General features: G+C 38.3%; 1 protein-coding gene across 1 annotated transcript in view; it reads right to left on the bottom strand.

Annotated features, from left to right (window-relative positions):
• Window positions 1-26416, bottom strand: part of ATP9B (ATPase phospholipid transporting 9B (putative)) — a 291524-nt gene that overhangs the window by 173422 nt on the left and 91686 nt on the right. Inside the window, 1 exon segment of the mRNA XM_032293812.1 lies at window positions 19969-20063. Coding sequence (XP_032149703.1) covers window positions 19969-20063 — 95 coding nt within the window.

The following is a 26416-nucleotide window of genomic DNA, read 5'->3' as shown; positions in this document are numbered from 1 at the left end:
GGAAACAAAGCTGGATGGAGAAAGAATCTGATGAATTGACAGAAACAGGCAGAAGGTGGATAACAGCAAACCTCTCAGAGCTAAAAGAACATCTGCTAACCTAATGCAAAGAAACTAAGAACCGTGAAAAAAGGTTAGATGAAATGCTAATTAGAATAAACAGCTTAGAGAAAAATATAAACGACTTGATAGAGCTGAAAAACACAGCACCACTTTGCGAAGCATACACAAGTTTCAATATCCTAATTGACCAAGCAGGAGAAAGGATATCAAAGACTGAAGATCAACTCAATGAAATAAAATGAGAAGGCAAGATTAGAGAAAAAAAGGGTGAAAAGAAATTAACAAAGCCTCCGAGAAATATGGGATTATGTGAAAAGACCTAATCTACGTTTGATAGGTGTACCTGAATGTGACAGAGAGAATGAATCCAACTTGGAAAACACTCTTCAGAATATTACCAGGAGAAAACTTCCCCAACCTAGCAAGGCAGGCCACCACTCAAGTCCAGGAAATACAGAGAACACCACAAAGATGTTCCTCAAGAAGAGCAACCCCAAGGCACATAATCATCAGGCTCACCAGGGTTGAAACGAAGGAAAAAGTGCTAAGGACAGCCAGAGAGAGATGTCAGGTTACCCACAAAGGGAAGCCCATCAGACTCACAGCAGATTTCTTGGCAGAAACCCACAAGCCAGAAGAGAGTGGGGGCCAATATTCAATATCCGTAAAGAAACGAACTTTCAACCTAGAATTTCATATCCAGTCATGTAAGGCTGGCTGCCTCGCCAGGAGGCCAGACATACCCACCTCTGCACCTGGCACCAGGTTCTGCTCTCGGCACCTAGCTCTGCCGCATGGCTCCCTGGAAGGCTCCGGCTAATGCAACCCTGGCCAGCTCTTGCACTGGAAAACCTGCCCAACAACCCGCCAACCAATAGCGGCCGGCCCCGTCTCAATCCTGCTTCCCTGGACCCAATCAGAGCACCCAGCTGTTGCTCGTTCCTCCTAGCCATAAAAACCCCGGCCCCAGGAAGTCAGCACAACTTCTCTGGCCCCCTTTTCCCAGACCAGGGACCTGAATAAATTGGCATTTAATTTTCTTATACTAGCCTCAGTTTCCTCATTTTAAACTCGGCAATAACCCTTACAAGCCAAACTAGGCTTCATAAGTGAAGGAGAAATAAATTCCTTTACAGACAAGCAATCGCTGAGAGACTTCGTCACCACCAAGCCTGCCTTACAAGAGCTCCTGAAAGAAGCACGAAACAAGGAAAGGAACAGCCAGTACCAGCCACTCCAAAAATGTACCAAATAGTAAAGAACATTGACACAATGAAGAAAAGGCGTAAACTGCCAAAACATCCAGCTAGCATCAAAATGGCAGGATCAAATTCACACATAACAATATTAATCCTAAATGTAAATTGGCTAAATGCCCCAATCAAGAGACACAGATTGGCAAATTGGATAAAAAGACAAAACCCATCGGTGTGCTGTATTCAGGAAACCCATCTCATGTGCAAGGACACACACACAGGCTCAAAATAAAGGGATGGAGGAAGATTTATCAAGCAAACAAAGAGCAAAAAAAAAAAAAAGCAGGAGTAGCAATCCTAGTCTCTGATAAAATGGGACTTTAAACCAGCAAAGATCAAAAGAGACAAAGAAGGGCATTACATAATGGTAAAAGGATCAATGCAACAAGAAGAGCTAACTATTCTAAATATATATGCACCCAATACAGGAGCACCCAGATACATAAAGCAAGTTCTTAACAACCTACAAAGAGACTTAGACTCCCACACAATAGTGGGAGACTTCAACACTCCACTGTCAATATTAGACAAATCAACAAGACGGAAAATCAACAAGGATATCCAGGACTCCAACTCAGATCTGGACCAAGTGGACCTAATAGACATTTACAGAACTCTCCACCCTAAATCCACAGAATATACATTCTTCTCAGCACCACATCACACCTACTCTAAAACTGACCACACAATTAGAAGTAAATCACTCCTCAGCAAATGCAAAAGAACAGAAACAATAACAAACAGTCTTTTAGACCACAGGGCAATCAAATTAGAACTCAGGATTGAGAAACTAACTCAGAATCACACAACTTCATGGAAACTGAACAACTAGCTCCTGAATGTCAACTGGATAAACAATGAAATAAAGGCAGAAATAAAAATGTTCTTCAAAACCAACGAGAATGAAGACACAATGTACCAGAATCTCTGGGACACATTTAAAGCAGCGTCTAGAGGAAAACTTATAACAATATATGCCCACATGAGAAGCAAGGAAGGATCTAAAATCGACACCCTATCGTCAAAATTGAAAGAGCTAGAGAAGCAAGGTCAAAGAACCAAAAAGCCTAGAAGAAGACAAGAAATAACTACGATCAGAGCAGAACTGAAGAAGATAGAGACACACACACACAAGAAAAAAAACCCTTCAAAAAAATCAATAAATCCAGCAGCTGGTTTTTTGAAAAGATCAACAAAACAGAACACTAGCAGCCAGATTAATGAAAAAGAAAAGAGAGAAGAATCAAATAGATGCAATAAAAAACGAAAAATGGGACATTACCACCAGATTCCACAGAAATACAAACTACCATCAGAGATTACTATAAACAACTCTATGCACATAAACCAGTAAACCTGGAATAAATGGATAAACTCTTGGACACTTGCACCCTCCCAAGCCTAAACCAGGAAGAAGCTGAAACCTTGCACAGACCAATAACAAGGGTTGAGGTTGAGGAAGCAATTAATAGCCTACAAACCAAAAAAAGTCCAAGTCTAGATGGGTTCACAGCCAAATTCTACCAGATGTACAAACAGGAGCTCGTACGATTCCTTCTGAAACTATTCCAAACAATCAAAAAAGAGGGAATCCTTCCCAAATCATTGTATGAGACCAACATCATCCTGATACCAAACCCTGGCAGAGACTCAACAAGAAAAGAAAACATCAGGCTAATATCCATGGTGAACACAGATGCAAAAATCTTCAATAAAATACTGGCAAGCCGATTGCAACAGCACATCAAAAAGCTTATGCATCACGATCAATTAGGCTTCCTCCCAGGGATACAAGGCTGGTTCAACATACGCAAGTCTATAAATGTAATCCACCACATAAACAGAAGCAAAGACAAAAACCACATGATTGTCTTGGCAGATGTGGAGAAGGCCCTCAACAAAATTAACAGCCCTTTATGCTAAAAACTCTCTATAAACTAGGTATCCATGGAACATATCTCAAAATAATAAAAGCTATTCACGACAAACCTACAGCTATTATCATACTGAATGGGCAAAAACTGGAGGCATTCCCTTTGAAATCTGGCACTAGACAAGGATGCCCTCTCTCACTACTACTATTCAATATAGTATTGGAAGTTCTAGCCAAAGCAATCAGGCAAGAAAAAAAAAGAAACCGTATTCAATTAGGAAAGGAGGAAGTCAAATTATCCTGATTTGCAGATGACATGATTGTATATTTAGAAGACCCTATCATCTCAGCTCAAAATCTCCTGAAACTGATAAGCAACTTCAGCAAAGTCTCAGGATACAAAATCAATGTGCAGAAATCACAAGCATTCCTATATACCAGTAACAGACTAACAGAGAGCCAAATCATGAGCCAACTCCCATTCACAATTGGTACAAAGAGAATAAAATACCTAGGAATACAAGTAACAAAGGACGTAAAGGGCCTCCTCAAGGAGAACTACAAACCACTGCTCAAAGAAATAAGAGAGGACACAAACAGATGGAGAAACATTCCATGTTCATAGTTAGGAAGAATCAATATCGTGAAAATGGCCATACTGCCCAAAGTAATTTACAGATTCAACACTATCCCCATCAAGCTACCAATGACCTTCTTCACAGAACTGGAAAAATACCACCTTAAACTTCATATGCAACCAAAAAAGAGCCCTCATAGCCAAGACAATCCTAAGCAAAAAGAACAAAGCTGGGGCCATCATGCTGCCTGACTTCAAACTATACTACAAGGCTACAGTAATCAAAACAGCATGGTACTGGTACCAAAACAGAGATATAGACCAATGGAACAGAACATAGGCCTCGGAGGCAACACCACACATCTACGACCATCTGATCTTTGACAATCCTTACAAACACAAGCAATGGAAAAACGATTCCCTATTTAATAAATGGTGTTGAGAAAACTGTCTAGCCATGTGCAGAAAGCAGAAACTGGACCCCCTCCTGACACCTTACGCTAAAATTAACTCCAGATGGATTAAAGACTTAAACATAAGACCTAACACCATAGAAATCCTAGAAGAAAACCTAGGCAAAACCATTCAGGACATAGGCAAAGGCACAGGACTTCATGACTAAAACACCAAAAGCATTGGCAACAAAAGCCAAAATAGACAAATAGGATCTAATTAAACTCCAGAGCTTCTGTACAGCAAAAGAAACAATCATTAGAGTGAACTGGCAACCAACAGAACGGGAAAAAAAATTTGCAGTCTACCCATCTGACAAAGGGCTAATATCCAGAATCTACAAAGAACTAAAACAGATTTACAAGAAGAAAAACAAACCCATTCAAAAGTGGGTGAAGGATATGAACAGACACTTTTCAAAAGAAGACATACATGAGGCCAACAAACATGAAAAAATGCTCATCATCACTCGTCATTAGAGAAATGCAAATCAAAACCACATTAAGATACCATCTCTTGCCAGTTAGAATGGTGATCATCAAAAAATCTGGAGACAACAGATGCTGGAGAGGATGTGGAGAAATAGGAACACTTTTACACTATTGGTGGGAGTATAAATTAGTTCAACCATTGTGGAAGACAGTGTGGTGGTTCCTCAAGGACCTAGAAATAGAAATTCCATTTGACCCAGCAATCCCATTACTGGATATATACACAAAGCATTATAAATCAGTCTATTATAAAGACACATGCACACATATGTTCACTGCAGCACTGTTTACAATAGCAAAGACCTGGAACCAACCCAAATGCCCATCGATGACAGACTGGACAAGGAAAATGTGGCACATATGTACCATGGAATACTATACAGCCATAAAAAATGAGTTCGTGTCCTTTGTAGGGACATGGATGAATCTGGAAACCATCATTCTCAGCAAACTGGCACAAGAACAGAAAAGTCAAACAGCACATGTTCTCACTCATAGGTGGGTATTGAACAATGAGAATACATGGACACAGGGAGGGGAGCATCACACACTGGGGTCTGTTGCGGAGGGCAGGGGAGGGACAGCGGGGGTGGGGAGGTTGGGGAGGGATAACACGGGGAGAAATGCCAGACACAGGTGATGAGAGGATGAAGGCAACAAACCACAGTGCCATGTATGTAACTATGCAACAATCCTGCACGATCTGCACATGTACCCCAGAACCTCAATTTAAAAGAGAGAGATAATGATTCAAAGGACATAGGAAAAAAAATCATTTTGAACATGAATACAGTCACAGAACCATGGGAATATCATGAAGTCTAACATTCATGTAACTGGGGTTCAGAGTAAGTGGACAGAGAGAGAATGAAAAAAGAAAAACTATCTGAAGAAATAATGACTAAAAATAGGCCAAATTTATTATCAGCCAGAAATATACATATTCAGGAAGCCCAGAAATCCCTTAAACAGATATATAAAATGTAAAAATATGAAAGTCAAATTGCTAAAAACCAAAAATAAAGAAAAAACATCTCAAAAATACCTAGAGAAAAAGAACACATGATACACAAGAGAAGAACTATCAAAACACCACTGATTTCTCATTATAAATAATGGAGTCAGAAGACAATGGAACAAAATATTTAATGCAGGGAGGAGGGTGTGGAGGGCAGACTTGTCAACCCAGAATTCAATATCCAGCAAAAATATTCTTTAAGAATACAGGAGAAATAAAGACACTGTCAGATAAACAAAATGAGAACTCCTTTCTAGCAGACATCCACTAGAGGAATATCAGCAGAGGTCCTTCAAGCTAAAGGTAAACAATATCAGGCAGAAATACAGATCTTCAAGAAGGAGTGGTATGGAACAAAAATGGTAAATATCTAAGTAAAATATTTTTTAAACCCCAAATCCTATTTTTAATCTTAATTCCCTTCAAATATAAATAAAATGGGCCAGGTACAGTGGCTCATGCCTGTAAATCCAAGCACTTTGGGAGCCCAAGGCAGGTGCATCACATGAGGCCAAGAGTTTGAGACCAGCCTGGCCCTCATAGAGAAACCCTGTCTCTACTAAAAGTACAAAAATTAGCCACGTAAGCTGGTGCACGCCTGTCGTCCCAGCTACTCAAGAGGCTAAGGGAGGAGAACTGATTGAACCTGGGAAGCAGAGGCTGCAGTGAGCTGACATCATGTCACTGCACTGCAGCCTGGGAGATGGAGCAAAACTCTGTCTCAAAAGAAAAATTGTGTGTGTGTGTGTGTGTAAATACAATGGGCTGGAACAGTTTATAACGTATAGATATAATACGTATTTAAAAAGTACACTGAGCTCTTGAACATGGGTTGGAACTGTGCAGGTCCAGTTATAAATGAATTTTTTTCAGTAAATAGAAAACTTTCTGGAGATTTCTTGATAATTTGAAAAAACTTGAAGATACACCACATAGCCTAGAATTTTTTTTTAAATGTTTAAAGTTACGTATAACAAAAGAACCTAAAATATAGAAGTAGTCTATTGCATCATTTACTACTATAAAATACACACAAATGTATTACAAAAAGTTAAAAGTAAAATAAAACTTGAAACACACAGGACATGACACCATCTGCAGCTGACAGACATACAAACGATCATGAAGACAAAGTATTAAACCCTAACTGCACAGAACTAACTGCAGTGCTCACTGTGCTCCTGGAATCGCATCACAGGCCCTCCCGCTGCTGCTGCAGTGAGTGCGCGCATGCGCGAGGATCTGCGGGCGAGGCCTCTGTGTGAGCAGTGCTCCGCCCCAGTTCCGCGTACATCACAGTAATGACTGTTCGGTCGTGGTGCTCACATATTTTCCTTTGTGTTCAGCGTAATATCATAGCGTGAACCTTAAATAACACCACGGGACCCATAAGAAGTGCCTCTAGTGATGCTGGAAATGTTCCCAAAAAGTAGACAAAAGTCACGACACTACAAGAAAAAGCTGAATTGCTTAGTGGTGGATTAAAGTCTGCAGCTGTGGCTGCCCACCATTTCAGACCCAGTTCACCTTGCTAACAGGTGATATCAACTTATGCTATCAATAAATACAGTACTGTACTATAAATGTATTACCTCTTCTGCATGATTTTCTTAATATTTTCTTTTCTCTAGCTTATTTTGTGAAAGGATACAGTATTTAATACATATTACATTCAAAATATGTGTTAACTGTTTAGGTTATCGGCAAGGTTTCCAGTGAACAGTAGGTTATTAACAGTTAAATTTGGGGGGTGTTAAAAGTTTACACATAGATTTTTGACTGTGTGGGAGACTGACACGCTTGACCCCTGTGTTGTTCAGGGGGACTCTATAGTATAAAGGGTAGGTGGGGGAATTAGGTCTATTTGAGGACAAAATTCTTCTATTTTACAGGAAGTGGTACAATCTTCATTTTTCACAATACACTTTTAGTTAAAGGCATATTGTAACTAGTTAAAAACTCTAAAGACATTTTAGTTAAAAGCATATTGCAAACCAAAAAATGCTAAAAAGTCAAGAAATAAAATAGTATTATAAAAATATTCAATTAAGCTAAAATTGAAGAAAGATCTAAAGGAAGACTTGAGAAACTGATGTTCCCTTAAAGGCCTTAAGGGCCAACAAAAAGAAAACAGAAACATGAGGAGAGGAGAACGACTCATCAGCTGAGCCCTGAAAAGCACACTTAGATAAGGCCAGTTAAAAGCTATGAAATAATTACTCTTAGAAGGACTGATTCTCTACTGTAATTATAGGCAAAATGAGGGAACAGAGGTAATGTTCTTCCTTTATTAATGGGATATTGAAGGAATTTCCATTTCACAGAATCCTTTTTCCATGTAAGGTAAGACAAACTGGTCTTACTGGTGAAGGAAAGACAGTCGGATCAGAAATCAAAGGAAAGTGGAAAAGTATAAAAGCACTGCCATCAATAAGAGGAACACAGTTGATTACAACTTCTAACAAGGATTACAGAGAGCGCTGAGGGCCAAGCTAAAACTGGTAACCATCAATCTGTGTTTCCCAACCTTGGCCTGTATTCTGAGGGATGTGGTACAATTCATTTTCCACTCTTATTTCTGAGAGTTTTTATTTTCCAGATGATCCTTCTTCATAGCTTGTTTTATTTAGGTTGCTAGTAACATCCTCTGAGATTTCTTAAAGTATATTAGACATCAGAACTTACTCTTTTCTGCTCCTGGAACAACTACTTTCTCTGGGCTCGGCTTTGAGGAAGTATCAGGCTTTCTCTCTTCTGTTGATTCTACACATGCATTCCAATGACCCTTTTGGAAAAGCGGCAGCATGGCTAAAGGGCATCCTCATGTTTTCTACACAGGAGTCTTGCCTGCCAGATTTCCTCTTAAAGGGACTGGAGAGAGTTGTATGTCTCAGTCAATCACTTAAAAAAAAATCTTTAACAGAGAAGATTCAATCATCTAAAATTGATATGGCGTCTTTTCTAGAAGATGTATTTACTATTTTTCTGTTGGCATTTCATTCGTTTTCTATTTTAATCTATGTAAGTCATTAACATACAAATTTGTAAACTGCTTAGAGTTCCTTGAAGAATGCATGTGAAATCACTGATGCTAATAAAACAGGTAATTATAACGGCAGTTCTAAAGGGAGCACCCTGCTCTTAGGGCAGCACAGTCCTCTGAGAACTGCTGGAATGGTTTGGTGCACTCCATTCAGCAGCAGCACGGGGGAGTCAGACACTCAGCAGAAAACAAAGTGAAGCAATAGCTCGGCAGTGACCATCTTTCACCCTCCTTCCCATTTCCTTTCAAAAATAGAACTGTGAAGCTTTAGATGGGTAGGTCGCTTCTCACGTAAAGAATATATTTCTCAGCCTTCTTTGTAGCTGCTTAGGACCAGGTGACAGATTCTGGCCAGCAGAACATGTAAAAGGACATGAGCCCCTTTGGGTCCAAGTCCTCACCAGGCCCTTCCTTCCCCTCCCCTGCAGGGCCAGTGTAGAGGTGGGGCAGTGACTGGAACCACCTATGAGAGATGACAAAGCTGCCTATCAGCCTTGGACCACCCACCTGACCTACTGTGAGGGTGAAAAATTGTTTTGATTTAAGGTGTGTCTGTCATGTTTTGGTATAGGACACAGAAGCCATCCTGGACCATGGACCAGAAAGTGATTTCATACAAAGAATGAGATGCTTCCAAAATCAGTGAAAGGAGGAAGCTCATGACTGATGCTCGAAAACTACTCTCAGAATGTCACCAAAATAGCCATCCAAGGACAGAACCATGGCAAGGATCACATCTGAGACACATGGTTTGGAGACCACCACCACACAGCAGGCTCCCACCTAAGCCCTAGAGCTGGAGAACAGCAGCAGGACCTCACACCCCCAGGAATACTGCCCGCAGAGAACACACTGGCAAAAAGATACCTCCTCCTCACTCCCGCCCTAAAGCTCTGTGAAAGTACGTTCAATGTAAAAGCGAATTCACATACCTTTCAAGAAACTGAAAAGTACCTGCAGGTTAGTTTTCAAATTTCTAAAGAACAGAGGCTGCAGAAAGGGTGAACTAACGGCTGAACATACCAGTTTACCACAGTGCAACTGCTACAGTAGCTTAGACTATGTATTAACTAATAATAGCAAAAATTTATTTTCAGGTTAAGCTAGTTTACACAAAAAGAAATATTCTCTAGTAACTTGAGAATTATGAAACTTCTACTAGAATGTTTAATAAGCAGTCAAATGATTCCAGGGATAAGGCAAGTTTGAGAATCATTCATCATTTAAATATTACACTGTCAGTAATTTTCAAAACATGAAACTTTCATACATCAAACTACCTTTTGATACATGAAAATAAATAACAAGCTGGCAAGCTCATTTCTACACACACATCAGCATTTAGAGGACTGCATTTCATCTAGTGTAGTAGACATCAAATGACTGAATAATGGCACAATAATGAGAATGTCATTCGAAGCTTTTCACGATAATTTAAAAATCATTCTGAAGTTTTCAATAATGTAGGAAAGCCTCTGCTGTTAGGTCAAGGGCAACATTTGTTCGCATTACTTAAAGGTCATTAAAATACATCCTTAATCATAACATGTGGTTCATTACAAATAAAATTGCCTTTCGTTCAATAAAACTAATTAAATGTAAATGGTATTGTTTACTGCTATATGGATCTTCTGAAATAAATCAGCATGTCATGATTTATTGAAAATTACTGTGGCCTTGTGGTTGTTAATAAATTTGTTTGATCGCAAAAGCCAGAAACATATTTCCCAAATGTCTACGATGCCTGAAAACTGTGCCTCCAGACAGCGATGAAGCCACAAGAAACTGCACCTGGCATTACAGGATCTGCAGCATAGCTATTATTACATGACTCTTCCAAGTCTTAATTCTCTGATCATATTAAGTGCTCTGAGAATACAACAGAATTGAAAAAGGTGGTTCTTGGCTGTGTCCTCAGCACATCCAGAGGAATTCTTAGGTCTCTAAGTTTCCTTAGCCTGGCTGTCACGATGGACACAGTCTGATGTGACACAACTGGGGATACACCAAACAGCTCACGACACAGAAGAGCCCTCAGGTCTACACCACGAGAGACACAAATGTCAGGATGAGGGACGATTATGGGCATATGCTATTACATGAAAAACTAAATTGCTTTGCCTGTATCCATAATGAAATCAGAGCTTTCTTCTTCATGGAAAAAAAGATCTATACCTAATATGCCAAGTTATATGAAGCTACAATTTAAAATTGATTAATGAATCAGATATTCAGTCAAACTTCCTTTTTTCCTAGGATATATTGCTTTTTGGTGGTGTGGTTACATCAAAAATTAAAATGTTTTCATTTACCATCTAGTTATGTCACTGAAATTCTTAATCCGACTCTATCAAAGTATACTGGTTACAAACATTTAAAAGTTGCATTGTATGAATTAATTCTGTAAATATTTTTGAATTTACATATGTGTGTATCTGACACTAATAAAAATAAAGAAAGCATTCTTATAATACTGAAGATAATGTCACTTCCTGTAATCACCGCAAAGAGCATTGCTCAAAGTTATACATAACAGTATGAAAAATTGTAACTACTTCATTAAGGTGTAATTTACATGCAATAAACTACACATATTTAAAGTGTAAAATTTTGTTTTGATATATGTATATGCCTGTGACCATCACCACCTCAGGATACTGAACATTTCCATTACTCACAAAAGTATCCCTGTGCTCCCTTGTGGCCCACCAATCCCTGCACTCCTAACCCTCCTAACCTCTACCACCTGCTGATCATTTGTAGAATTTTATATTAATGGAATCATACACCAATACTCTTGCTTGGTTGGTTTTTTTGGCTTTTTTATTTTCAGAAAAATTCTTTGTAATATAGTGTTTTGATTCTGTATTTTCTTTTCTACTAAACTTAGCAAAATTAAATCTGGTACAAAATTATCATTTAGTGTGACTTGCTCCCAAGCTGCCTACTGCCAGTGACCCTAAAATTCTTGGAAGGTTCTTCAGGAGGAAGACAGAGGGTGAGGCTTTCATCCAAGTGTTACAGCAAACCAAAATCCCCTCCAGTCTTAAGTACTCACAGTATTCCCACTTTAGTTCTGGAGAGATTACTTAAGGATGTACATAAGAAAGAAGAAAAGGACACAAGGAGGAAATACGGAATCAAGAAACAGTAGTGCTAACCCAGCAATCAGTTCCAATTACACTACAAAGTCAGTATGCTGCAAGAATGTCTCTATGATAAAACTTACCTTAATAAATAGCATGAGACTAATAAACCAGATGTCAAGTAATAAGGCAATGGAACAGATTTATTTCACAACAGAAAATAAAGAAAAGCAAGTTAAAAACACTGGGAAGCAGAGCGAGGATGGGAAAGGGCTAAGGGAAATGACGACACAGAAAATGCAGGCCAGAGTGAGGCATGATTCTGCTCAGCTCATGACACATAACGAAAAAAAAAGAAGAATCTACCTTAAGCTTAACTCTAAAACAAATATTTAGCCATACATACTAAGTGACATGATTCAACTTCCCTCTCCTAGGTCTTTGTGCATCAGATGGAACTGTAGGGAACAATAGTTTAATAATTATAATACTGTAAATGTAAATTACTGGGCTCTCACTTTTAGATTCCAGCTACTGACAAACATTTAAAAAATGATAAATGAACACTGGGGGGCAAACAGCCTCTGGCACAAGACAAAACCTATAAATGCATAAAGGGAAACATATAAACAACTTAATAAAAGAAAACATATAAATATTTACCTAAATAAAATTTGAAATATTTATAAGGCAAAGATATTATAAGGGCAGAAGTTAAGAAACAGATTGAAGAATACATTTGTAACACATACTGGGCAAAGTTATGGAGAAACAGACATGTTCATACTCTGATGTTGAGAAATTAGAATTGTATAACCATTTGGGGGCAATATTAAATTTGTGCAAAAACAAAAAACTAACAAACAAAAAGTTCTTCAGTAAATGGTACTGGTACAATTGACTAACAGTTTTTGCTTTTTTTTTTTTATTTTTATTAAATTTAAAAAAAAAAAGATCGGTAGGGGACGGTGGCTCATGCCTGTCATCCTAGCACTTTGGGAAGCCGAGGTGGGCAAATCACCTGAGGTCAGGAGTTCAACACTAGCCTGGCCAACATGGTGAAGCCACATCTCTACTAAAAATACAAAAAATTAGCCGGGCGTGGTAGTGCACACCTGTAGTCCCAGCTACTCAGGAGGCTGAGGTGGGAGAATTGCTTCAACCTGGGAGAGGGAGGTTGCAGTGAGCTGAGATCACGCCACTGCGCTCTGGCTTGGGCAACAAGAGCAAAACTCCACCTCAAAAAAAAAAAAAAAAATCACCCCCCAAAAAATGGTAGATGATCAGATTTTGCACGGAAAGCAGGAATTATTTTAAAAGTAATTATTTAAAATATAATCATGAGTGGAAATAGTCTAAGCATGAAACCAAAAAGCAGCAACCATTTCAAAAATATTGGTAGGTCACATTATATAAATACACTGAACTTTTATATGAGCAACAGAAACAATAAACATAAGTTTTTAGAAAAAAATTGAAAAATAAAAAAATAACAAACTTTTATAAAAAGAACTTTAAAAACACACAGTAGAAAAATAAGCAGATAACATGAACAGACTTAGAAAATATAAATATGAGAAATACACTTTCTCAAATAATAATTATCTTCAACCTCGCACATAAAAAACTAAACAAATGGGATACCACTTTTGGTTATTAGATTGAAAAACGGTGAAAGATTGATTAATTAATATGCAGTAGATGTTATAAATGGCATAGTCTTCTGAAGAGCATTTTGGCCAAATAATTAAAATTCTTGGAATATGCTTATTTTTTTTAATCTAGAATTTCAAAATGATAACTTTTAAATTCACCAATATCAGGCCAGTTACAGAAGCTATAATTTATCAGAAACTATGCACCTAATAAAACACTTGCAGGCATACACAATTTCTAACATGAAAAGACCCATAGCATATTGTTGAATAAATATTCTACTGGAAAAAAAATCATAGTATATAGAATTACGCAACCATGCAAGAATGTGGCCAGGGGAAGGTACTGTCAGAAAGGATTTATACCAAAATATTAATGAAAGCAAATGCAGACTGGCAAATGAAGAGAGTTTTTTTTTTCTATTTTGTGATTTATGTATGATATTCAATGCACACATGACTATTAGAATCAGGAATCAAAATTGATGTTCACCTGTTTCTTGAAGGAATGCCCCTAAGGAGAGGGCAGTAACATGTGAAGGTGGCAGAAGGGCAGGCACCAGTCTCTGGGGGCAGTCACAGGCCTGGGGAGCCCAGACCTCCCAGCAGGCAGATGCCCCACCCACAAGCAAATTTTTAGTCTGCAAATGCCTGCTTGTTTATTTTAGTTTAATTATAATTTGAAATGTCATGTAGTTTCTTTCATCCACAAGGAACTTAGTATTTTTCATTAAAAATTAATCAAGGACTTCTAGGGGTCATGTTGTGGTAACTAATGTGAGACTTGCCCTCCCACGAAAACAACCGGAAAATGGACAACACTTATAAAATACCTATTTTCAGACATTAGATACAGTGACCTCAGAGAAAAGAGAACGCCATGTGCCCCACATAAACCCAGGTGAAGAAGATTTACCACTTTACAGGGCAGAAGCCAGGTGGAGGGAGGCAGCTGTTCTGAATTTAGGAGACTGAGACCAGAATTCAGGGAAACTGACAACTAGCATTTGCAAAATACTGAAAAGGGGCAAGGAAGAGAAAGAATTGCAGAAATATGAAAGTGTTCCACCTAAGCATTACTGAATGTGAGCACGCACAGCATTCAGGCTAAGAATATGTCTGTCCAGGCAAAGGAGAACCACAGAGCTCCAACTTGAGCCACTAGCAAAGATTACACAGAGTTGAAGAGAGATGAGTTTTGACTAGCCAGAGTTCAGAGGCACCTCTGAACCAGCAAGGATTTCAGGAGACATCAGAAGGATCCCAGCAGGATCAAGCTCTAAGAATACGATTAAATAGCATTACAAGAAAGGAGCCTCTAGGCCTCTCTAACAAAGTTTAAGAACAAACCTTGAAAACATCAAGTTGACTCACAAGTGGCTGAACTAATTTAATATATATCAAGATGCTTTAAAAATAGAAATGAAAATCTCAGACATTAATTATAATACTTATATACTCGGCATACAATAAAAAATTACCAGACATGGAAAGAAGCAGGAAAGTATGGGCCTATAATAAGGGCCAAAAATTTTAAATAGGAATATACCCAAAAGGGACAGAGATAACGAAGTTAACAGACATGGAATTAAGCATTATAAACAGTTGAAATAGTCCAATGAAACCATTATATATTAGGAAAGAACAAAAAACAGATTTAAACAACAAAAATGAGAAAAACGTATGGGAACATCCAGAGATTACAACACTTGAACAACAAAATTCATTGGGTGGGCTTAACAGAAGACTAGACAGTGAATAAGATGTCAGTGAATTTAATAACAGAGCAACAGAAACTATCAAACTTGAGTTACAGACGGAGAAGAAAAAAAAAAAAGGTGAGAAAAAAAGAGTAAGAGACCTTCAGTGGCATGTGGAAATCTAACTACTTGATATTCCCACTGAAGCTCTTGCTCTTTTCTTCTGGGTCTTTTTTTGAGATGAGTAGTTAGACTAATTTCCCTGATATCAGTAGCTAGACTAATCCTATTGGTCACGTCCCATTTAGAGAGGTTTGGGCAGAAGGAAAGATTAAAAAAAAAAAAAAGGCTGAAAATCTGGAAAATAGATAAAAATCATGAAACTCTGGATATAAGAAGTCCAACAAACCCAAGCAAGACAAATGAAAACACATCATACTTAAATTTCTGAAGGCAGAAAACGGAGCAGAGGATAAAGAGGCCTGCAGGCATCTTTTCAGGACTATGGATGCCATAAGATAAAGTAAAAGCTCTGAAAGGCAGAGATAAAAAAGAAAGACTGTCAAATGAAAACTTCAAAACAGCTTTCAAAACTGACAGCAAAAGAGGCCCTGAGCAATGGCTCACACCTGTAACTGCAGCACTTTGGGAAGCTGAGGTGGGTGGATCACCTGAGGTCTGGAGTTCAAGACCAGCCAGACCAACATGGTGAAATCCCAGCCCTAAAAAAAAAAAAAGTACAAAAATTAGCCAGGTATGGTGGTACAGGCCTGTAATCCCAGCTACTCAGGACACTGAGGCAGAAGAATTGCTTTAACCCAGGAGGCGGAGGCTGCAGTAACTCAAGATGGAGTCACTGCACTTCAGCCTTTATGACAGAATGAGATTCTGTCTCAAAAACAAAGAAAAAGGCAAAATGAAGACAACTTTCAAACAAAAATTGACACAATCTCTAGCAGATTTCACTACAAGACATGTTGTAAGAAGTTCTTAGAACTAAAGAAAAATGGCAGTAAATGGAAACTTGGATCAACACACAAGAAAGAGAAGTCCCAGAACAGGTAAGCACATGGGTAAATGGAAAAGATTGTTTTCACTTTTTACTCTCTTTAAAATATGCTTGACAACTTCAAACAAAAAACAGTAATGCACTATGAGGCTGATGATATGTAGAAGTAAGATAAATGACACAAATACAAAGCATGGGAAGGAAGTCACGTCTTAAGACTCTTACACAGTAAGTGACATGGAGAAAGACTGTGGTAAGTTAAAAACATATATTGGAAACATGATAATGACACAAAACATAACTAATACACACAGCTAATTAGCCGACAATGGTGATGAAATGGAAATATAACACAACACCCAAAGATGAAGAAAAGAAACAAAGAAATGGGTAATTAGAACATAAGGAGTAAAATGCCTGACTTCAGCTCAACCATGTTAATGATTACAGTAAAGGTACACAATAAAATGCAGCAATTCTCAGAATGAAAAAGCAGTACCTACTTTTATTACATTAAGAAACAAACTTTAAATTCAAAGAAATATATATGAAACATAAAATGATGGAAAAAAATACACCATGTAAATGCTAATTTTAAAAAAGCTGGAATTACTATAATAGTAAAGAACAAAATAGATGTCTCAACAAAGAATACTACCAGGAATAATGAAAAAGGGCCAATTCAAGAAAATACAATAATTTTGCATGTGTATGAACCCAAAAACAGTGCTTCAATATACATAAGAAAACAACTAACAGAGCCAAAAGGAGGAATAGTTAAATCTACAAAAAGTATGAGATCTTAAAAGTCTTCTTCAGTAATTAAGACTAAAAACGGTAGAAAAAAAATTTTTTTAATAACAGTTTCCATTAGCTTGACCTACTGAACATTTACAAAACATCCAGACAACAGGAGATCAAACATTATTTTTAAGCTCACATGGAATACTGACCCAGAGAGTTCCTATGCTGGGCCATATCACAAGCTTCAATACATATGAAAGGACTGAAATAGAAAAGAATATGTTCCGTAACCATAAGAGAATTAAATAACAATAAATTACAAGACACTGGGAAAATCCCCAACTATTTGGCAAATAAATATGTATTTACAAATAATGAAGGGATGAAAAGAAGAAATCATGAAAGAATTAGAAAATATTTTTAATTAAATAACAAAAATGCAGAATATCAAAATTTGCATGACACAGGTAAATACTGCTTGGAAAGAGGTTTACAGCTCTGAAAGTTTATAAACTTTCAGAAATAATAAGTAAAATCAAAGGTCTAACTTCCACCTTATGGAGGAAGAAACAAAAATAGTATTATACATAAACTATGTAGAATGAAGGAAATAAAATCCGAGCAGAAATTAACAACACGGAAAATGAACAAACAATAAAGATAATCAATGAAACCAAAAACAAGTTCTTTGACATGATCAACAAAATATAGACAGGATATAAACTACCAATATTGGGCGTGAAAGAAGGAATCCTAAAATAGCTAAAAAATAATAATAGAATATTAAAACTTTATGTCATTAATGTTGTCAACTTACATAAAATGAACTAATTCTCTGAAAAACACAAATTTTCAATGAACAGAAAATCTGATTAACTCTATACCAAAGAAATTCAATTCACAGTCAAATGTTTTCCCACAAAGTAAACTCTTGGATCAGAGAGGTCCAAAAGTGAATTTGTTCAACATTTTTAAAAAATAACACCAATTTTATGCCAACTGTTTTAAAAATTACAGGAGGCAAAAAGACTCCCCAACTCTTTATAAGGGCAGCTTACCCCTAGATATCCAACTGAAGACATTAAAAAAAGGCAATACAGATCCATATCTTTCATAAACATCAGCACAAAACATCCTTAACAAAATATTAGCAGATCAAATACTGTGACATAATCAAAAGACACTCAGTATGACTAGGTGAGGTTTATGCCAATAACACAAGGTTGGTATAACATATAAAGTCAGACCACATACCATCATATTAATAGATAAAGGACAAAATCCATACGATCATCCCTACAGATACAGAAAAGCTTTGGAAAAATCTAACACCCATTCAGGATAAGACCTCTCAGCCATCTAGGACTAGAAAGAACCTCCTCACCCTGACAGGGACTCCCTGAACAAGCTGCAGGTGGCATCAGACGTGAAGGCAGAATGGTTCTGCTCAGAGACTGTCAACAGGACACATCACCAAAGAGGACAGGCAGATGGCAAACGAGCAGGAGAAACAATGTTGTGCACGACCAGCCCCCACAAAAATGCAAGCTGAAGCCCCAGGAAGGTAGCACTGCACACCGTCAGATGACTACAATAAAAACTGGTGACAACACTGAAGGTGGCAAGGACAGAGAAACTGGGTCACTCATCCAGTGCTGGTGAGGACACGGAACGGCACAGCCACTCTGGAAAAGTTTGGCAGCTCCACTGAAAGCCACACTGTGTGATCCAGGAAGTGCCCCATGCACACACCCCGCCCCACCCTCAGGTGAGGAGGTGCTCTCCCTGGCATCTGACTTCATGATTTAACAGCTGCCTAGTTGACTCTACCCACTGCAAAGCAGGTAAAAGACAGCTGTCAACTGCCCAGCCTCTCCAACCTGCTCATCTGTTAGTCCAGTAGAATCTACCTTCCTTCATTCACTGACCATGAAAAATGTAAGTTGTAGTAACTCTAAACATATAAATTATTCATAGTATCCTACAGAATTTACGTAAACAATCATAGAACACTGGAAATTAAAATCCTATGAAAATAAATCATCTGAGTAGCACTCACTGCCTGGCTTTGACTGAGAAGCCTGACCCAGAGAAGGAGCTTGGACAATTTTCAAACAGAGCTTCTGACCTGAAGGCCAATGAAGCCCATGTGACATACAGGGAGAAAACAGGGGAAAGAAAAACATTTCTATGTGCCTAAGAAGGAGAAAATTAAAAATAGGATATTCATTTGAGAATATCTGGTATTACTGATTTGGAAGATTCTACACACGAGCATGAATATACTTTTTAACTGGCAAACATCAATACCAAATCACAAAGATGGACAAATAGCCAAATAAAAACTAAAAGTTTCTGGCTGGGAGTGGTGGCTCACACCTTTAATTCCAGCACTTTGAAAGACCAAAGTGAGAAGACTGCTTGAGGCCAGGAGTTCAAGACCAGCCTGAGCAACACAGCAAGACCCCCCACCATCTCTACAAAAAAAAAAAATTAAAAATTAGCTGGGCATGGTGGTATACACCTGTACTCTCATCTACTCAGGAGGCTGCAGAGAGAGTATCACTTGAGCCCAGGAGTTTTAGGGTGCAGTGAGCTATGATCATGTTCTGTACTTCAGCCTGGGCAACAGAGTGACAACCTGCCATTTAAAAAACAAAATAAATTAAAAAAGAAAAAGGACATTAAGAGGAGGAGGAGGAGGAGGAGGAGGAAGAGTAGGAGGGGTCAAGAAGGGGAGGAAGGGGAGGAAGGTGAGCAGAGGAGAAAGAAAACCTGTGTCAAAAGGAAAATTCAAAACTACCTAAAACTGATTATGTGCTAAGACATCACAGAAATTATTTTGGCATAATTTTATGAATTGCCTTCATAAGGAATAAAGAAATGATAAAATAAATTCTCAATGCATTAAATAAAATAGCTTGTATAAACAGAAATACACATGAAACCTAGAAACCACCACTAAAAATAAGAGGATGGAGAAGTCTCGATGCTGCTCACCCCAAGAGCCGGCAGCCGTTGTGTGCAGCTCACCGCCACCTTCAGCTTCCAGTCAGTTTCACCATCTAGTTGATCAGTTCGAATAAAACACGAACCTTGGAAGTAGAGAATAAACATTTACCACTCTTGAATTGTGTTACAGAAGGTTTTTCCTGAGCTACAGGTACCATCAAAGAATAATTCCAGGGCACAGCAGGACAAAGAAATAACAATCTAGACATTCCCAGGAACAAAAATCCTTAAAAACCTTTATTTTACACAATGTTCCTTGATTCACAAAATAAGTTTGATGAAAAGATGTACGCCATTAAAAATTTTTTTAGGTAATCACTTATTTCCTGTTTGCTGTTCTTGCCTATTAAGGTTTAACATTAATCAGTCTCCTATTTTAGAAAAACTACATTGATCATTTCTACTTTCAATGTATGTTTTGATAATAACAAAATAACAAATACACAAAAATATCCAAGAATGTGTGATATTATCTTGCTAATATCAGATTTACCATCATAAAAAATGTTCAATCATAAAAGCACAGCTACAATGCTGAGACCCAGGTTAAGTGTTACAATATGCTCACAAGCCTATCCAGTTTCAAACATGGTAAGATATTCTATTAGGAAAATCCATTCCTCTTTGGCCATGCTGTCATCCTACTTCTCAGAATCTATTCTAATGACAAAATAGCAAAAGCACAAAATGAAAAACACACAAGACTGCTCCTTCCAGCATTATTTCTAATAACAGAAGACTGTTATGAAACAAAGGGGAGCAAACAGTACTAGCTGAATAAAATAGAGCACATGCACCAATAAAGAAAGTAAGGCAAATAAGATGACCGCAATACACTGTCATGGAAAGACGTCTACGATGTAGACTGTGAAATGAAGAAAGCAAGGTGCAGCACACTGTAAATAGAAAAATACATTATCGTTAAGAACAAGGGAGGGAAGAGAGGGAATTCATGTGTCTTCATACATCTCTCTATGCATGTATCACTGTATATACGTGCATGTTCATCTGTGTGTGGATATGTGCCCATGTGTGTATCTGTGTGTGCATGTATGTGTGCGCACACATGGCTAACTTGTGTGTGCTGGGTGTGCACATGCATGTATATATTTGTGTATGCATGTATGTGTACATGGGTATCTGTGTATAATATGCATATATAACTGTGAACAAGTACCTGAGGATCTGTGTGTTTCTGTGTGTGTGCATATTGGTGTGTGAACATATCTGTGTGCATAAGTGTGTACCTATGTCTGCATGCATGCATATCTGTGTATGTGACGGATGTGAGGGCATGAAAATCTGTGTTCCTATGTGTGTACATCTCTGTGTGAATGTATCTGTGTGTGTTCAAATGCTTCTGTGTGTGTGTGCACATATACCTATGTACACATGTATATGTGTATAATTCCTATAGAGGAAGGGAACAGGAATAGATTTTAGGCCTTCTGAATATAACAAATACTGTTCACTTAAAATCAGATATATTTTATATAATTAAAAAGCCAGATTACACCAAACATTTTTAAAACTCCTAAAGAATTAAAAGCAGCATATAAAACATAATTCACAGTTTAATCAAAGAGAATTCATCCAGGTAACTTTTGAGGTTGCAGAATTTTTTTAAGGGTTTTTTTTTTTTCCTTTTTCAAGGGACAGGATCCTGCTCTGTCACCCAGGCTGGAGTGGTGCAGTAGCACAATCACAGATTGTTGTAAACTCAACTTCCTGTGCTCATGCGATTCTCCCACCTTAGCGTCCCAAATAGTTGGAACTACAGGCATGTGCCACCATGCCCAGCTAATTCTTTTTCATTTTTTGTACAAGTGGGGTATCACTATGTCGACCAGACTGGTCTCAAACTCTTGGAATCAAGCAGTCCTTCCGCTTAAGCCTCCCCAGATGCTGGGATTATAGGCATGAGCCACCCACCACACCCAGCCAGAAAATTTTAAATTGTAAAAGAGAATAGTTACAGAAAGCCACACAAGCATAGGTATACCTAGCAAATTATTAGAAACCAAATACCCTGTGTAAACAACCTCAAGGTCCCTCAGGAGACCCTCCAGTGCCCCATCCCAAACACAGGCCCCTCGTCCTTCCAAAACGGGTCGCTTCTACCTCCTTGCTTTGCTTAAGAGTTCATGCCCAAATGGACATCCTCAGACGCTAGAGCTGAGCCCTACCTATCCTTGCTGTCTTCAAAGTCACTTTTAATCTATAGGTCCCCTCCCCTCTACTCCTCTCTCCTTCTGATTCATCTGCTGAAAGACCTGGGTCTGCACTAGACCATCTGCATGCTTGTGGTCCAGTCTGACTGCCTTCCCCATCCACCTGCCTGGAGCCCAGCCCTTGCCCCAGCTGGCCTTCAGCACTACAGCACTGTTTCGACCTAGAGGCACCAGGTCCAGATTCTGCTCTACTTGGTGTGGCGGCCACTCATGCTCAGCACCAAGACACGTTACGTCACAGGAGGATGTAGAGAGAGATGATCTGTCCCACTTTTTACTTTCAGCTGAAAATAAAGTAGACAGAGCAGCTTCCGCCCTTTTGAGCTGGGTGTGGTCACCCAGTAGAACAGCTCCTGTAGGGAAGGGTGGCTCCCTGTTGCTCTTCTCCCATGTTTCGGGACAATGAACTTGCACTGCCATCCCCAGATGGTGAACAATGGGGTGAACAGCAGTATTTGTTAAGTCTCAATACAATGTAATGATTATTGTTGTCATTATTACAGAATCTCAGATTGCCCCATAATTGGCCAATGAGAGTCTCTTCATGTGGTGCCTGAGTCCCGGCGACATGAACCTAGTAGACTCTGGTGATTTTACTGCAAACTGGTATCACGAGATGCTCATTGTCACTGTACTGAATATTGTTTCTAGGTCTTTTCACTGGACAAAGCAAGAACAAAAAGAAAGAAATGGAGAGAGAGAGAGAGAGTGTGAGTGTGAGTGTGTGTGTGTGTGTACCCACACACAAGGTAACTCATGAGTTCACACTGACATTGCCAATTCCAGGTCAGTAACACAAGATGTTTTCTTAAAGCTCTTTGATACTACAGCTACATCTTCCTTCTTCCATATTGAGAATCCTGATTTTCAAGAACATGCGAGAAGACAGAATAAGAATTCCAGCAGGCCCTGTGGTTTTGGGTGGTTTGCTCGAATCTGCCAGCATTTGGGGCTTTGTAGAGATAAGTGATAATTTCATTTTATTGTAAATGTTGTCCAGGGGTTGTTGGCTCTATCTAGTTGCTCAGTCTGTCCTCTTAGATCTGTGTGATATTTTTACTTAAAAGTCAACAATCTTACTGAGCTATAATGGCCATACAATAACCCTCATGCTTAAAATATAAAATCTGATGTGTTCTGCCCTATGTGCATGTCTGTGAAACCACCATCAGCATCACATCTCCCTAACCATAAAGGTAATATGCACGCCCTCCTCCGCCGACTGCAGGCATGTAGTAATGATCTGCTTTATGTCACCAGCTCTGTTGTCATTGGTGCAAGGATTTGGAAACATACAAAAACTCTGTTGCACAACCATCTCCAAGGATCTCTGAACTGCATGTGACTTAATATATGGAAACTGGAGTATATGTCCTTCTACTGGGACATATACTAAGCAAAGAAACTAGAGACAAACTTTAAACAGGCTTCCATTACCATATCATTCATGTTCATGCTGGTGCTGTGATATGGAAACACACATACACACAGAAGCAAGCATGAGCTGCCATCATTTTGCAGTTACGTGGGACCGGAAAAACGACCATCTAAACTAATCCATGAAGTGCAATCTTAAAAAATCAATGGGGAAACGACAATTGTCTGATGGCTATTAAAAACCTGTCAGAACACTGAAACTTTCTTCCTGCCAATTATAAATGTATGGAGAGACAGAATACAGCTAGTGTTCACCGAGTACGCTAATTTAAAACAATAGAAACACTGAGAATAAAAGTGTCTTGTTTCTTCCTTAAAATCTTACAGAAGTTTGAACACAACTTGCCTCTTCCTCACCACAAAACTTATGAGATGAAGGAAGCATTTCCTCTAGGCTTTGGCACTGCCAGGCTGCCATGGAAGCTGAGACGAGCTAATGCTGTGTATCTTACAGGCTTTCTGTGTCAGGAAATATGCCTGAGAGTTCCTTTAATGTGACATTTTTGGTTGGCATCACTTACATGAGGACATCTTCATCTTTTTCAATACCATGACTTTCCCCTTTTTTGCCAGCAAATTCAACTTCAGACAATTCCTCTGGCTTGAAACCATGAGTGGCTTGAAGGGCAGGGCAGGCCCGCACTGTGAACAATCCGTTCGCTCTCCCCAGCTTCCCACAGGGCCATGGTGTGGTGCAGCAGATTTTCTGCAGTATCACACGTGCAGAGCCTGGAGTCACTTCCTGCCACTATGCTTAAATATTTTCATCTGCATGTGTTCTGACATACTTCTCCAAAACATCAACCGACAATACTGCATGATTACCAGTTATACAGCAATAATAACAGGTCTAAAACCTCACCTAAGATTACAGGCTTGAAAAGTTGAAGTAAGGCCAGGGCACACCGGCTGGATTAATGACGCTGTGTTTGGTGGTAAAAAGCAAATTAACTTTGACAAGGAGAAACACAACCACATTCTTTGCTGTTTGTGTATGAACTAACTGCAGATGTGCAGTGACCAGTCACCAACAGACTCTGAAGAAGTGATGTCATATCAATCACTGGTCATGTGACAGTCAGGTTGTTGATTCAGTGATCTCTGGACTGAGGGGTCAAAAGTGAAGCTCATACTTTATGCAATTAGTCATCAGTACTATATCATGGTAACTAAGACAAATATGTATATTTTTTGAGCCCAGACTGGAGTGCAGTGATGAGATCCAGGCTCACTGCAGCCTCAACCTCCTCGGCTGAGGTGATCTTCCCACCATGCCTGGCTAATTTTTGTATTTTTTTTTTTTGTAGAGACAGGGTTTTGCCATATTGCTTAGGTAGTGCTGTTGAAGAATTGGTGTTGCTTATCTCAACTTTGGGAATTGAAATTCATGGACATTAGAATGTACAAAGCAAGATTTTCTACTTAAGAAATACAAATATAAAATTAAAGATGTAAACATTCCATAATCCTAAATATGAATTGGGAATATCACTAGATCCTTCCAGTATCACAATTCTCCTTCCAAAAACAGAAATCAAGATCTGTTCAAATAAAGGCCCAGAAGGAGTCAGGGCTCCCTGAAAAACTCTGATGGGACAGGAAATAAAAACAGCCCGAAACAAAATAACTAGTGTGTAAGAAAGCAACTGGGGAAAGCATCAAAGGATAGCAAGAACAAATGTGAAGATACTTTCACTGAACAAAGAAGAAAACATGGGACCACAAAAAAACAGTAAGGACTAGAATGGAATGGAATGTATTAACATCTACATGTTAAAATGCATGAGTTCATAAATGGACTTTTAAAAATTCTTTGCTTACCTTTGCTAAGAACCTCACATATTTGTTCTTTTATCTTGCTATAAAATTGACAAATTATACTTTTAGGTATTTATAGGGTACCAAATTATGCTATAAATTACAAACACAATGTACAATGATTACATCAAGTTAATTAACATATCTATCACCTCAAATACCTGTCATTTTTTATGGCGAGAACATTTGGAATTTACTTAGTAATTCTGAATTGTATAACACAACTTCTGTTAATAAATCACACAATCAAAAAAAAACCTTACTCCTCCTAATATTTTGTACCCTTTGACTATAAACTCACCAATACTCCTCTCCTCCAGCATCACTCTACTTATCCTCTGCTTCTCTAAGTTCAATTGTTTTAGATGCCATGTAGAAATACAAACATGCAGTATTTGACTCTCCATACCTGGCTGATTTCACTTAGTGTAATGTTCTCCAGTTCCATCCATGTTATCACAAATGACAGAATTTATTTTATTTTAAAGCTCAATCGTATTTATATACCACATTTTCTTTATCAACTCATTTATTAAGGGACACTTAGGTGGATTCCATAACTTGGCTACTGTGAATAATTCTGCAAAGATCAATAAGAATGCAAATATCTCTTTGGCAAACTGATTTCAAATAATTTGGGTAAATACTCAGAAGTGCAACTGCTGGATCACATAGTAATTCTATTTTTAGTTTTTCCAGCATATTGCTCTTAAAACAGGTAAAGAAGAATATCAAATATTCATTCTGCCTTTCCTGAAATCTCACAGCAGTCATATAATTGATACTGATATCTTCTTTACAAGAGTGTCAGCTAGTAAATACAAAAGAAGAAACAATTAGAATACCACCACTTTGCAACACCTAAAAAAATGGACCTAGACAGAATCAATGGCTGGTAACATCTGGTGAAAGGCTGATGAAGAACTTTTTTTTTTTTTTTTTTTTTTTTT

The sequence above is a fragment of the Sapajus apella genome, unplaced genomic scaffold (genome assembly GCF_009761245.1).
Source record: "Sapajus apella isolate SASKATOON/1434 unplaced genomic scaffold, GSC_monkey_1.0 scaffold30, whole genome shotgun sequence".
Lineage (NCBI taxonomy): Eukaryota > Metazoa > Chordata > Mammalia > Primates > Cebidae > Sapajus > Sapajus apella.
The sequence above is the reverse complement of the archived record's forward strand: the minus strand, read 5'-3'. Positions and strand labels throughout refer to the sequence as shown.